The sequence below is a fragment of the Dendrobates tinctorius genome, unplaced genomic scaffold, assembly GCF_039654945.1.
Source record: "Dendrobates tinctorius isolate UK_male_01 unplaced genomic scaffold, ASM3965494v1 ptg000014l, whole genome shotgun sequence".
NCBI lineage: Eukaryota > Metazoa > Chordata > Amphibia > Anura > Dendrobatidae > Dendrobates > Dendrobates tinctorius.
The window spans coordinates 4,311,385-4,325,963 of NW_027361682.1; the positions used below are offsets into that span (position 1 = coordinate 4,311,385).

At 50.5% G+C, this 14,579-nt stretch overlaps 1 protein-coding gene across 1 annotated transcript in view; it reads left to right on the forward strand.

Moving 5' to 3' along the window:
- The first annotated feature begins 7,635 nt into the window (after window positions 1–7,635).
- Window positions 7,636–14,579, forward strand: part of LOC141074234 (uncharacterized) — a 54,816-nt gene continuing 47,872 nt past the window's right edge. Inside the window, exon 1 of the mRNA XM_073561826.1 lies at window positions 7,636–7,698. Coding sequence (XP_073417927.1) covers window positions 7,672–7,698 — 27 coding nt within the window. The 5' untranslated portion in view covers window positions 7,636–7,671. The remainder of the gene's footprint in view (window positions 7,699–14,579) is intronic.

Below are 14,579 nucleotides of genomic sequence, written 5' to 3' on the forward strand. Positions count from 1 at the left end.
ACCCCACAAGAGTGCATTAACCCCCCCGACCCAAACAGACCCCACAAGCCAGCCTTAACACCCCTGGGAGCCCAAGCAGACCTCACATGCATGCATTAGTACCCCCCGAAGTACAACCAGACCCCACAAGCGTGCATTAACCCCCACCCCCAACCAGACCCCACAAAACTGCATTAGTAACACCCCCCCCCCCCCCCCCCCCCCCCAAGTACAACCAGACCCCCACAAGCTTGCGTTAACCCCCACCCCCCTGGCCCAAACAGATCCCACAAGCGTGCATTAACCCCCACCCCCTGCCCCAAACAGACCCCAGAAGCATGCATTAGTACCCCCCGAAGTACAACCAGACCCCACAAGCGTGCATTAACCCCACCACCCCCAACCAGACCCCATAAGCATGCATTAACCCCCCCGGACCCCACCAGACCCGTAAGCGTGGATTAACCCCCTGCCCCAAACATACTCCACAAGCATGCATTAGAACCCCCCCCAAAAGTACAGCCAGACCCCACAAGCATACAATAACCCTCCCCGGACCCCACCAGACCCGTAAGCATGCATTAACCCCCACCCCCCTTCCCCAACCAGACCCCACAAGCATGCATTAGTACCCCCCCGAAGCACAACCAGACCCCACAAGCATGCATTAACCCCCCCGGACCCCACCAGACCCGTGAGCGTGCATTAACCCCCACCCCCCTGCCCCAAACAAACCCCACAAGCATATATTAGAACCCCCCAAAGTACAACCAGACCCCACAAGCATGCATTAACCCCCCACCCCCCAACCAGACCCCACAAGCATGCATTAGAACCCCCCAAAGTACAACCAGACCCCACAAGCGTGCATTAACGCCCCACCCCCCTTCCCCAACCAGACCCCACAAGCATGCATTAGTACCCCCCAAAGTACAACCAGACCCCACAAGTGTGCATTATATATCCCAAGCCCCCTGCCCCAAACAGACCCCACAAGCATGCATTAACCCCCAGACCCCAAATAGACCTTGCAAGCATGCATTAACCCCTCTGGGAGCCCAAGCAGACCCCACAAGCATTAACCCCTCCAGACCCTAAACAGACCCCGTAAGCGTGCATTAACCCCCCCCCCCCCGAACCCAAATAGAGCCCGTAAGCATGAATTAACCCCCCGACCCAACCAGCGTGCATTAATTCCCCCTCCCCTCCGGGAGCCCAACAGCTCCCAGGTAAGCCCCCAAATCCCACTAGTTAGCCCCAAGTATCAGCCCCATCAACCAAACATCTAAGAAGACACCAACCTGTTACTTACTAAACCCTCCTGCCTGTCACCGACGCGGCTGACCTCACTCCACACTGCTCACAGACGCCGGCACCATAGAGACAGCTGAGACAGTATGTAATGGAGGCTTCTCTCCCTGCACCAGACGGCAGAGACACCTGTAACGGCGTCTTCTCTTCCTGCCTTTGCTGTCAGAACACGCCCCACCTGGTATGACACGCCCCCAGAGCTGACATCACACCTGGAAGGAGCCCATACAGTCTAGCATTTACCATATATGTGGTGTGCGGCTCTGCAGGTGGAGGTAGGTGCTGGAGATTCCCCATTACAGGGGGCATTAACCCCCTCAGTGCTGAGCCTGGGATAAATCTCTGTGTGTGACAATAATGGGACTGTGTGTTATACCGGGGGCAGGACGGGGCCATGACTGGATGTAGTGATCATGTGAAGCCGGTAACAGCTCCGGAGATTTCTTACATGGGATCTTTATGATGTTACATCGTCATCTTCTCCCCATTCAGGTCCCTACAATATCGGATCCTCTCGGGGGAGATCTTCTATATAAGAGAATTCTCCTGAGTGACCCTACAAGGATGGATAGGGACAGGGACAAGATGGCGGAGAGGATATTACACCTCACCCTAGAGATCCTCTTCCGGCTTACTGGAGAGGTGAGAGATTCTGATGACGTCACATTACATCATTCTTATCTATGGGAATAACAGATGGACAGAACTGGAGAGGTGAGGACTCTGGAAATGTCTGTAGTGAGATTTATTAATGTCTCTCCATAACCAGGATTACACAGTAGTGAAGACCTCTAGTGAGCGCTGTCAGGCCCCTGTGTCTGAGGGATGGGGAAGACCCCTGAGCCCAATCACGGGGCCTCCACCTCACCCCCTGATACATGAGAACATCAATCACCAGAAGATCCTAGAACTCACCTACAAGATGATCGAGCTGCTGACTGGAGAGGTGACACTACTGGGAATGCTGGGATATTATACAGTAACGCTATGGAGGGACCGGGGGATGACGGTATCATTGTATGTGTCAGGTTCTTATAAGGTGTCAGGATGTCACCGTCTATTTCTCCATGGAGGAGTGGGAGTATTTAGAAGGACACAAAGATCTGTACAAGGACGTCATGATGGAGGTTCCCCAGCCCCTCACATCACCAGGTAATAGACAGGACTAAATACACACGGCCTATAATTATCTGTATGTAAAGAATGAATTCAGTCCCTGTATGTGTTTCCTCCAGATCTTTCCAGTGAGAGGACAACACCAGAGAGATGTCCCCGTCCTCTTCTTCCACAGGACTGTAAACAAGAAGATCCCAATGTTCTTCAGGATCATCAGGTAGGTGGAGAGAAGGTGTCATGAGATCTCCCCTATGATGTGTAGAAGCTGTGAAGGTCTTGTGCTCAGTCTTGTTTTATCCACCAGTATTATACACTGAATGAACAATTTATTAGATATATCTCCTGATTGGAGCTTCAGTGCATGGCGTGAGACCAGTAACCCATAAAATAAAATGATGAGTTATCAGTTGTAATCCAAATTAAAATTAGAAGATTGAATAATCTGAGTGACAAACATGGGCATCGGTGCAACATTCACCAGGACAAATATTTTATAAACTATCAGCCTTGTGGGGATTTTCAAGGAACGACATCCAACATCAACACTTCAGGCTGGTGGAGGTGGATTAATAATGTGGGAATGATTTCTTGGCACATCCTGGGTACCCTTCATATGTGTGAATAGATGTTTTTACACTGTGGCTTACTTAGTTATTGTCGCTAACCAAATTAGTTTCTTCATGTCAGCTGTTTAACCTGTGGTACAAAGACCCACAAGGTTTGAATAGTCAGGAGGCAGTGTGAAGAGATAGTTCAATATGAAGTAGTGGCTGTGTGAGGGGGACAGTTTGTTACAAGGGGCAGTAAGAGTCATGGATAGTGTGGAGAACATAGTTTGTAAGTAAGGGACGTGCAGTAGGTATAATTAATAACGAAGGACAGTGTGGCGGTTGTCTGCAGAGACAAGCTGTTGATGTGAAAAGTCATCAAGGGGTCAGGATCAGATGTCTAAGAAAGGAATGAGGAAAATTCCAATCAGAGTAGATGTCACCTCTAAAGTTCCTGGGTCTATGGGTGTATTGACAATGGAGAATTATGGCCATTAAACGACTGCCGACCCACTATATGAAACCGATTTACAGTCGTATAACAATCTGTAGACAGGCTGACCGCAGCTATGTGTGCACAGGACAGTTGATAATTTCATTGATAGGTGCACATAGTATAGCATATTTATTAAGAAATCAAACTTTAAAACCATTTCACCCAATGAACGAACATTTTTTTTGTGCATCTGGAGATTGACAGCCTGTTTAAATAGACTGATAGTTGGTTGTTAATTATCGATCAGTGCAAATGCACATTAGAGAGTGACTAAACTTTTGGCAACTTTTTATAAATGTTTTAGGCTCTTTGATTTTCCCCAAAAATCGCTCAAAACAAGTCACATACAGCGCACAGCGGATGTAGTAGAGTCATAGGCTCCTGTCCTGACCTTTGCATTTCTAAAAGGTCTTTTGAGAAATTTGTGGGGTCTCAGGACCCAGACCTGCACTAATCTGCTCAGAATTTCCAGTCATAAAAACATATTAGATAGTGCCTAAAAGTTAAAGAAGCACTCCCACTCCTTTTTTATTTATTAGATGTGTGTGTACATGTGCATGTAATGTAGTTTGAGTGTATTAATACATTCACCTATCGATGCTTTCTTAGGTGTCCAGCTCCGTTATTCTCCTCCTCTCAGTGACTTACAGCTCTGCAGGCTGTCCAGGTCATGCTGTGCTTTGCGTGACCCAGAAGTGACTTTTACAATGTAAGCCTATGGAGTATCAGTACGAGGCTTCATATGATTTAATTGTAAAACAGACTTCTGTTGCACACATACAGTATAGAGTGAGCCAGGTAGTCACAATTGTGATGACGTCACTGAAGAACAGAGAAAAACACCGGTGAAAGCAGCAGTCGATGAGTATTTTAATTCACACAATTAATGAATAAAAAACTTAGTTGGAGTGCTTCTTTAAGTTACTTTTTAAATGTTTCATAGTGATATTGCCTACATCTAATCAGTACTGTGGTTACATTATGTTAAACAGCCTGATGATGTATGGTAACCAGAGCCGGATTATAGGCAGGGCAGGCGGGGCTTCAGCCCCGGGGCCCCCACCACAAGAGCTTCTAAGGGGGCCCCCACCACATTCCTGCTGGCTGCTGCAATGGCACTCCATCTTCTCCCCACCTAAAAGTGAGTGACCGTGGGGGCGGCATTATGTGCTCTGCTACCAGCAGCATCTACAAGTAGCGTGAACGCTGATACTGCTGGTAGCGTGCAAAGGCTTGTGATGAGATCACAGGAGGGAAGGTGTCAGGGCCCCCGATAATGTGACCCCTGTCTCCTCCCCTCCTGTGACCTCATCACAGGTCCTGTGCGCACAGCACAGAGCACTGAGAGCAGCCATGTATGTGGAGTGCGGCTCTGCGGGTGGAGGTCGGTGCTGGAGGCTCCATTATTCTCTATGTGGAGTGCGGCTCTGCGGGTGGAGGTCGGTGCTGGAGGCCCCATTATTCTCTATGTGGATTGTGGCTCTGCGGGTGGAGGTCGGTGCTGGAGGCTCCATTATTCTCTATGTGGAGTGCGGCTCTGCGGGTGGAGGTCGGTGCTGGAGGCTCCATTATTCTCTATGTGGAGTGCGGCTCTGCGGGTGGAGGTCGGTGCTGGAGGCTCCATTATTCTCTATGTGGAGTGCGGCTCTGCGGGTGGAGGTCGGTGCTGGAGGCTCCATTATTCTCTATGTGGAGTGCGGCTCTGCGGGTGGAGGTCGGTGCTGGAGGCCCCATTATTCTCTATGTGGAGTGCGGCTCTGCGGGTGGAGGTCGGTGCTGGAGGCTCCATTATTCTCTATGTGGAGTGCGGCTCTGCGGGTGGAGGTCGGTGCTGGAGGCCCCATTATTCTCTATGTGGAGTGCGGCTCTGCGGGTGGAGGTCGGTGCTGGAGGCCCCATTATTCTCTATGTGGAGTGCGGCTCTGCGGGTGGAGGTCGGTGCTGGAGGCTCCATTATTCTCTATGTGGAGTGCGGCTCTGCGGGTGGAGGTCGGTGCTGGAGGCTCCATTATTCTCTATGTGGAGTGCGGCTCTGCGGGTGGAGATCGGTGCTGGAGGCTCCATTATTCTCTATGTGGAGTGCGGCTCTGCGGGTGGAGGTCGGTGCCGGAGGCTCCATTATTGTCTATGTGGAGTGTGGCTCTGCGGGTGGAGGTAGGTGCTGGAGGCTCCATTATTCTCTATGTGGAGTGCGGCTCTGCGGGTGGAGGTCGGTGCTGGAGGCCCCATTATTGTCTATGTGGAGTGCGGCTCTGCGGGTGGAGGTCGGTGCCGGAGGCCCCATTATTCTCTATGTGGAGTGCGGCTCTGCGGGTGGAGGTCGGTGCTGGAGGCCCCATTATTCTCTATGTGGAGTGTGGCTCTGCGGGTGGAGGTCGGTGCTGGAGGCCCCATTATTCTCTATGTGGAATGTGGCTCTGCGGGTGGAGGTCGGTGCTGGAGGCTCCATTATTCTCTATGTGGAGTGCGGGTGGCGGTCAGTGCTGGAGGCCCCATTATTCTCTATGTGGAGTGCGGCTCTGCGGGTGGAGGTCGGTGCTGGAGGCTCCATTATTCTCTATGTGGAGTGCGGCTCTGCGGGTGGAGGTCGGTGCTGGAGGCTCCATTATTCTCTATGTGGAGTGCGGCTCTGCGGGTGGAGGTCAGTGCTGGAGGCTCCATTATTCTCTATGTGGAGTGCGGCTCTGCGGGTGGAGGTCGGTGCTGGAGGCTCCATTATTCTCTATGTGGAGTGCGGCTCTGCGGGTGGAGGTAGGTGCTGGAGGCTCCATTATTCTCTATGTGGAGTGCGGCTCTGCGGGTGGAGGTCAGTGCTGGAGGCTCCATTATTCTCTATGTGGAGTGCGGCTCTGCGGGTGGAGGTCGGTGCTGGAGGCTCCATTATTCTCTATATGGAGTGGAGGTCGGTGCTGGAGGCCCCATTATTCTCTATGTGGAGTGCGGCTCTGCGGGTGGAGGTCGGTGCTGGAGGCTCCATTATTCTCTATGTGGAGTGCGGCTCTGCGGGTGGAGGTCGGTGCTGGAGGCTCCATTATTCTCTATGTGGAGTGCGGCTCTGCGGGTGGAGGTAGGTGCTGGAGGCTCCATTATTCTCTATGTGGAGTGCGGCTCTGCGGGTGGAGGTCAGTGCTGGAGGCTCCATTATTCTCTATGTGGAGTGCGGCTCTGCGGGTGGAGGTCGGTGCTGGAGGCTCCATTATTCTCTATATGGAGTGGAGGTCGGTGCTGGAGGCCCCATTATTCTCTATGTGGAGTGCGGCTCTGCGGGTGGAGGTCGGTGCTGGAGGCTCCATTATTCTCTATATGGAGTGGAGGTCGGTGCTGGAGGCCCCATTATTCTCTATGTGGAGTGCGGCTCTGCGGGTGGAGGTCGGTGCTGGAGGCTCCATTATTCTCTATGTGGAGTGCGGCTCTGCGGGTGGAGGTCGGTGCTGGAGGCTCCATTATTCTCTATATGGAGTGGAGGTCGGTGCTGGAGGCTCCATTATTCTCTATGTGGAGTGCGGCTCTGCGGGTGGAGGTCGGTGCTGGAGGCTCCATTATTCTCTATATGGAGTGGAGGTCGGTGCTGGAGGCTCCATTATTCTCTATGTGGAGTGCGGCTCTGCGGGTGGAGGTCGGTGCTGGAGGCTCCATTATTCTCTATGTGGAGTGCGGCTCTGCGGGTGGAGGTCGGTGCTGGAGGCTCCATTATTCTCTATATGGAGTGGAGGTCGGTGCTGGAGGCCCCATTATTCTCTATGTGGAGTGCGGCTCTGCGGGTGGAGGTCAGTGCTGGAGGCTCCATTATTCTCTATGTGGAGTGCGGCTCTGCGGGTGGAGGTCGGTGCTGGAGGCTCCATTATTCTCTATGTGGAGTGCGGCTCTGCGGGTGGAGGTAGGTGCTGGAGGCTCCATTATTCTCTATGTGGAGTGCGGCTCTGCGGGTGGAGGTCAGTGCTGGAGGCTCCATTATTCTCTATGTGGAGTGCGGCTCTGCGGGTGGAGGTCGGTGCTGGAGGCTCCATTATTCTCTATATGGAGTGGAGGTCGGTGCTGGAGGCCCCATTATTCTCTATGTGGAGTGCGGCTCTGCGGGTGGAGGTCGGTGCTGGAGGCTCCATTATTCTCTATGTGGAGTGCGGCTCTGCGGGTGGAGGTCGGTGCTGGAGGCTCCATTATTCTCTATGTGGAGTGCGGCTCTGCGGGTGGAGGTCGGTGCTGGAGGCCCCATTATTCTCTATGTGGAGTGCGGCTCTGCGGGTGGAGGTCGGTGCTGGAGGCTCCATTATTCTCTATGTGGAGTGTGGCTCTGCATGTGGAGGTAGGTGCTGGAGATTCCCCATTACTGGGCAGAGGGGGCAGTAACCTTTTCAGAGCTGAGACTATCTTGGTGCTTTTTTGTTGTCACTTTCTAAGAATCATAGCATTTTGTTCCTTGTACATGTGACCCAAGTATGGAAAACAGGAAGTAACAAAACACATATTGCAATGTCCCTTTCCTGTCCCCACATACAGTATAATTTTCCCACAGTATCACGTCCCCACATACAGTTTAATGTTCCCACAGTATCACCATCCCCCCACATACAGTATAATGTTCCCCACTACCGTCACCCCCACACAGTATAATATTCACACAGTATAATATTCCCACAGTACTGCCATCCCCCACACAGTATAATGTTCCCCCAGTACCGCCATCCCCCCCATACACAGTATAATATTCCCCCAGTACCCAGTATCAGCCCTTGGTTTATGCAGGACTCTGCTGTCTGTGCTGGTTCTCATCGTCCTGGATGAGGTGAAGTTTGTGTGGGGTCAGGGAGGGTTTACAGGGTGGATATAGCAGAGACGTGTGTGTACAAGGTGTACGGAGCGGAGCCGTGTGTGTGTGTGTGTATGAGGTGTACGGAGCAGAGCCGCGAGTGTGTGAGGTGTACTGAGCGGAGCCGCACGTGTACGGAGCTGAGCCCCACGTGTGTGTATGGAGCGGAGCTGCGTGTGTGCAAGGTGTGTGGAGCGGAACCGCATGTGTACGAGGTTTGCGGAGTGGAGCCATGTGTGTACTGAGTTGAGCAGTGTGTGTGTGCAAGGTGTACAGAACGGAGCCGTGTGTATGAGGCATAAAAAGCGGAACCGTGTGTGTATATTGTATGCGGTGCCATACGTTTACAAGGTGTATGGTGGAGAGCATTCATACCTCCCAGCGAGACAGTCTCGATTTTGAGAGAGATACTGCCCCGGCTGGGAGCTTACTTTTCGTGCGGACACAGGAGTACACGGCGGAGCCCCGAGGAGCACTTTAAAATTCGCATGTGACGTTCCACCGGAAGTGACGTGCTAGAAGCTGACCGGAAATTAGGTAATTTCGGGAGGAGATTGTGACGGAACCATGGAGGCACTTTAGGGAATGCTTCAGATCCATCACCATGTCCTCCTCCGACAGCGCAGACAGCAGGATCGCCTTGGAATCGGGGATGCCGGCCATGTGAGCGGATCGTTATATTTCCTGCATCGGGAGGCTCAGGTGGGCACTACAGTGGGAGCCGGGCTGCTATAGTATCTTTATAGAATCTTTCTATCTCTGTTTCTTTATCTCTCTAATCTTTTTTTTTTCTCTCTCTCTCTCTCTCTGTTCTTTCTTCTTTCTTTTCTTTCTTTCTCTGTTCTTTCTTTCCATTCTTTCTTTCTCTCTCTCTGTTCTTTCTTTCTCTGTTTTCTTTTTTCTCTGTTCTTTCTTTCTGTCACGCCTCCTCTCCTGTCACGCCTCCTGTCCTGTGGATCTCCTCTGCCTGCTCGCCGCGTTCACGAGCATCGTGCGCCCGCCGCCTGCTGTGTACCCGCCAATCAACTCTGCAGCGCCACGGTGATTAACCCCCTTGCCTCCAGGCTCCAGCTAGCTATATATTGATCGGGGGAGCTGTATGCGCGAGAGGGGAGCTGTACATTTGGGCCTGTATACCTGGAGGAGGGAACTGTATAAAGACGAAACATTGGAGAACTGTATAACCTTGGGGGGGGGGGGACAGCTGCCTGTATACCCTTGTAGGGGGCAAGAGCTGTATACCCGTTGGGGGGGAGTTGTATTCCCATGGGGGGGAAAGCTGCCTGTATACCCTTGTAGGGGGCAAGAGCTGTATACCCTTGCGTGGGGGGGGAGCTGTACTCCGGAGATAATACAGTAGAGAGCATATTGTTATACAGTAGTTAGCAACAATTGCTGCCGGTGAAAACTTTCCCTTTCTGCATTTTTATTATTCCTTGGCTGTCTTAACATTGGGTTCAATAAAAAAAAGTGAGTAACTCTTTCTGTCTATAATTGGACTGCTTTGAGTTATCCTGGACTGTATCTCTATTGTAGTACTGTAAATCTGAATGTGGCAGAACAAGAGGATAAGATTAGATTGTACATCTGAGTGCTACAGTTCGCGCTCTACTGTTATGGCTAAAATGTTAATGATATGGGGGCCCCCACCAGATTTTCTGCCCAGGGGCCCCCACCAACCTTAATCCGGCCCTGATGGTAACTACAACTCCCATCATTTCTTTATCATTGTTAAGAACATACTGGAAGTTGATGGTTCATGGCATACATTTATATATACTGAAGGCTAAACCTGACATTGCAGTTGATAGATATACTAAGTTTGGTGCTGTCTTCCTGTACCAATAATTCTGGTGCTGTATACAGTGGGGCAAAAAAGTATTTAGTCAGTCAGCAATAGTGCAAGTTCCACCACTTAAAAAGCTGAGAGGCGTCTGTAATTTGCATCATAGGTAGACCTCAACTATGGGAGACAAACTGAGAAAAAAAAATCCAGAAAATCACATTGTCTGTTTTTTTTATTCATTTTATTTGCATATTATGGTGGAAAATAAGTATTTGGTCAGAAACAAAATTTCATCTCAATACTTTGTGATATATCCTTTGTTGGCAATGACAGAGGTCAAACGTTTTCTGTAAGTCTTCACAAGGTTGCCACACACTGTTGTTGATATGTTGGCCCATTCCTCCATGCAGATCTCCTCTAGAGCAGTGATGTTTTTGGCTTTTCGCTTGGCAACACGGACTTTCAACTCCCTCCAAAGGTTTTCTATAGGGTTGAGATCTGGAGACTGGCTAGGCCACTCCAGGACCTTGAAATGCTTCTTACGAAGCCACTCCTTCGTTGCCCTGGCGGTGTGCTTTGGATCATTGTCATGTTGAAAGACCCAGCCACGTTTCATCTTCAATGCCCTTGCTGATGGAAGGAGGTTTGCACTCAAAATCTCACGATACATGGCCCCATTCATTCTTTCATGTACCTAGATCAGTCGTCCTGGCCCCTTTGCAGAGAAACAGCCCCAAAGCGTGATGTTTCCACCACCATGCTTTACAGTAGGTATGGTGTTTGATGGATGCAACTCAGTATTCTTTTTCCTCCAAACACGACAAGTTGTGTTTCTACCAAACAGTTCCAGTTTGGTTTCATCAGACCATAGGACATTCTCCCAAAGCTCCTCTGGATCATCCAAATGCTCTCTAGCAAACTTCAGACGGGCCCGGACATGTACAGGCTTAAGCAGTGGGACACGTCTGACACTGCAGGATCTGAGTCCATGGTGGCGTAGTGTGTTACTTATGGTAGGCCTTGTTACATTGGTCCCAGCTCTCTGCAGTTCATTCACTAGGTCCCCCCGCGTGGTTCTGGGATTTTTGCTCACCGTTCTTGTGATCATTCTGACCCCACGGGGTGGGATTTTGCGTGGAGCACCAGATCGAGGGAGATTATCAGTGGTCTTGTATGTCTTCCATTTTCTAATTATTGCTCCCACAGTTGATTTCTTCACTCCAAGCTGGTTGGCTATTGCAGATTCAGTCTTCCCAGCCTGGTGCAGGGCTACAATTTTGTTTCTGGTGTCCTTTGACAGCTCTTTGGTCTTCACCATAGTGGAGTTTGGAGTCAGACTGTTTGAGGGTGTGCACAGGTGTCTTTTTATACTGATAACAAGTTTAAGCAGGTGCCATTACTACAGGTAATGAGTGGAGGAAAGAGGAGACTCTTAAAGAAGAAGTTACAGGTCTGTGAGAGCCAGAAATCTTGATTGCTTGTTTCTGACCAAATACTTATTTTCCACCATAATATGCAAATAAAAAGAAAAAAAAACAGACAATGTGATTTTCTGGATTTTTTTTTCTCAGTTTGTCTCCCATAGTTGAGGTCTACCTATGATGTAAATTACAGACGCCTCTCATCTTTTTAAGTGGTGGAACTTGCACTATTGCTGACTGACTAAATACTTTTTTGCCCCACTGTATATGTACTGGTAATGGATCTGAAGATGCATTTATATATTGATTCTTCTAGGGATCTATCTGATGATAGATCTGGTGTTGTATTCATGTACTGATTTTGGTTTTATTGCTGTATTCATGTACTGATTGTGATTCTGGTGTTGTATTCATGTAATAATGATGGTTCTGGTTCTGTATTCATGTAGTGGTGATGGTTCTTGAGCTGTATTCATGTACTGATGATGATTCTGGCACTGTATTTATGTTCTGATGGTGGTTCTGGTGATGAATGTATGTCCTGATGTTGGTTCTCATCCTGTATTAACGTTTTACTCTCGCCCAATTACCCTGACGTTGCCAACCGCTTGTGAGAACTTGGGACTCCTAAATGAACCCCCAGGGCCGCGACAATGAACCTCCCTTGGGTGAGCTGGCCTAGTGAACCACCCCCTATACAGGGAGCATCAGGGGCAGGCCCAGAGGAGACTATCGCCGCGACAGCTGGTACCCAGGGACCTGCAGTAGGAGACACAAGCTGAAGACAGGACGGACTAGCAGAGAGGCTGGCAGCGGGAACTGGAGACCACAGGGGAGACGACTGCTGGTCTGGCAGAGAGAGGCTGAAGAGGAACAGTCTGGAGGGGTATGGCGACACAGGAGGAGACAGGCACAGGCTGGAGCAGGCGAGCACTAGGAGAAAGCACAGAGAGGGACCTAGGTAAGGACTGTGGGAATGGTAAGGCAGTAGCGCAAGACCGAGCAGGTAAGCAGGGATTAGGAGACGCAGGGAAGCGTGGGGCCTCAATCATTGGTGAGGCACAAATGATAGTCAGGCACAGCCTAGTGGGAGAGGCTACCTGATATGCAGAGCGCGCCACAGGACTTCTGTGTCAGGGACCTCCCGGGTCATAGAGATGTGGAGGAGTGGCCGTGGTGGAGCAGGGAGATGTGCGCCTGAGTGCAGTGCAGGAAGTACGCACGCACACCCGACGGGAGCCAGGAGCCGGACGCGAGACAGGAAGAGAAGACGCCGGGTGACGCGCGCCAGCTCCGGGAGTGCGCCGGGACTCCGAGGACGGGTAAGTATGCCGGGGCTCGGTGTAACAGGCGGCGTAACAGTACCCCCTCTTTACACCCCCTCTTCCTAAGGCCGGAAAGAAATTTTGCCAAAATTGAATGGGCCTGGATGTTCTACCGGCGTTCCCAAGATCTTTCCTCGGGACCAAGGCCTTTCCAATCAATTAAAAAAAGGTTTTCCCTCTAATCTTCTTCATAGCAAGAAAGTCTTTAATTTCAAAGACATCCTTTGCAGAAACAGGCTGAGGCAAATGACCAGTAGAGGCATGGAAACGGTTGAGTACTACAGGCTTCAGGAGGGAAACGTGGAAAGAATTAGGAATGCGAAGCAAGGCGGGTAGCCTCAACTTGTAGACGACATCATTAATGCGTGCCAAGACCTCAAAAGGTCCGGTGTACCGTGGGCCCAGTTTATACAAGGGAATCTTAAGGCGAATGAATTTGGAAAATAACCACACCTTATCACCCGGATGATACAAGGGAGGATCTGCATGTTTTTTCATTCGGTCACGTGCTTGCTCAAGTGCGGTCTTGGTCTCCTGCCAGACCCTGGAGAACTCCTCGGACAGAAGATCAGCCGCCGGCACACCCGAGACAGGAGGGACCGGCAGAGGCACGCCAGGATGTTTCCTGTAGACAATAAAAAAATGGTGACTTGGATGAAGATTCGCTGGTGTGGTTGTTGTACGCAAACTCCTCCCAAGGAAGCAAGCTGGACAAATCGTTCCGGTGGGCGTTAGAGAAATGATGGAGATACATCACCAGGATCTGATTCGTATGCTCCACCTGACCGGAGGTCTGGGGATGGTAGGCAGAGGAGAAGTCTAGTGTCACATTCATAGGCTTGCATAAAGCTCTCCAGAACCGGGAGGTGAACTGGACTCCTCTGTCCGAAACTATATGTTGAGAAAAGCCATGAATTTGAAAAATATGGTGGATGAAAACTTTGACCAACTCAGGTGCAGAGGGCAAGCCAGACAGATAGAAGAAATCAGCCATCTTGGAGAATCGGTCCACAACAACGAGGATAACTGCAACTAGAAGACCAAGGTAGATCGGTAATAAAGTCCATTGCTATGTGCTGCCATAGAGCCGAAGGAACTGGAATCGGGTGAAAGAGCCCAGAGGGTAGCTGCCTAGGAACCTTGTTCTTGTCACAAGACAGACAGGAGGCTATAAAGCTTCGAACATCCTGGAAAAGGGATGGCCACCAGTAATAGTGAGAAACAAGAATGAGGGTTTTTTTGAGCCCGATGTGTCCTGCAGGTTTGGAGGCAGGACCCCAGTGTAAGACTCGCTTCCTATTGCTCTCTTGAACGAAAGTCTTACCCGGAGGTAAAGAAGTCAGACTGACAGGAGCTACCATGATGACCTTGGAAGGATCCATAATGTGTAAAGGTTCTTCCTCTGTATCGACAGACAGAAAGGATCTGGACAATGCGTCAGCCTTGAGGTTCTTATTGCCAGGGCGGAAATGGAGTTCAAAATCGAAACGGGCAAAGAACAGAGACCACCTGGCTTGCCGGGGATTAAGTCTTTGTGCTGACCGGATGTACGCCAGATTCTAAAGGTCAGTGTAGATTTTAAAAGGATGTACAGCACCCTCTAGTAAGTATCTCCACTCTTCCAAAGCCAACTTGATGGCCAACAGCTCCCTGTCACCAATGGAGTAGTTCCATTCCGAGGTGGCGAACGTCTTGGAAAAGAAGCCGCAGGTGGCCAGCCGTCCGGAGGAAGACTTCTCAGAAAGCACCGCACTGGCCCCGGTGGCTGAAGCATCTACCTCAAGAATGAA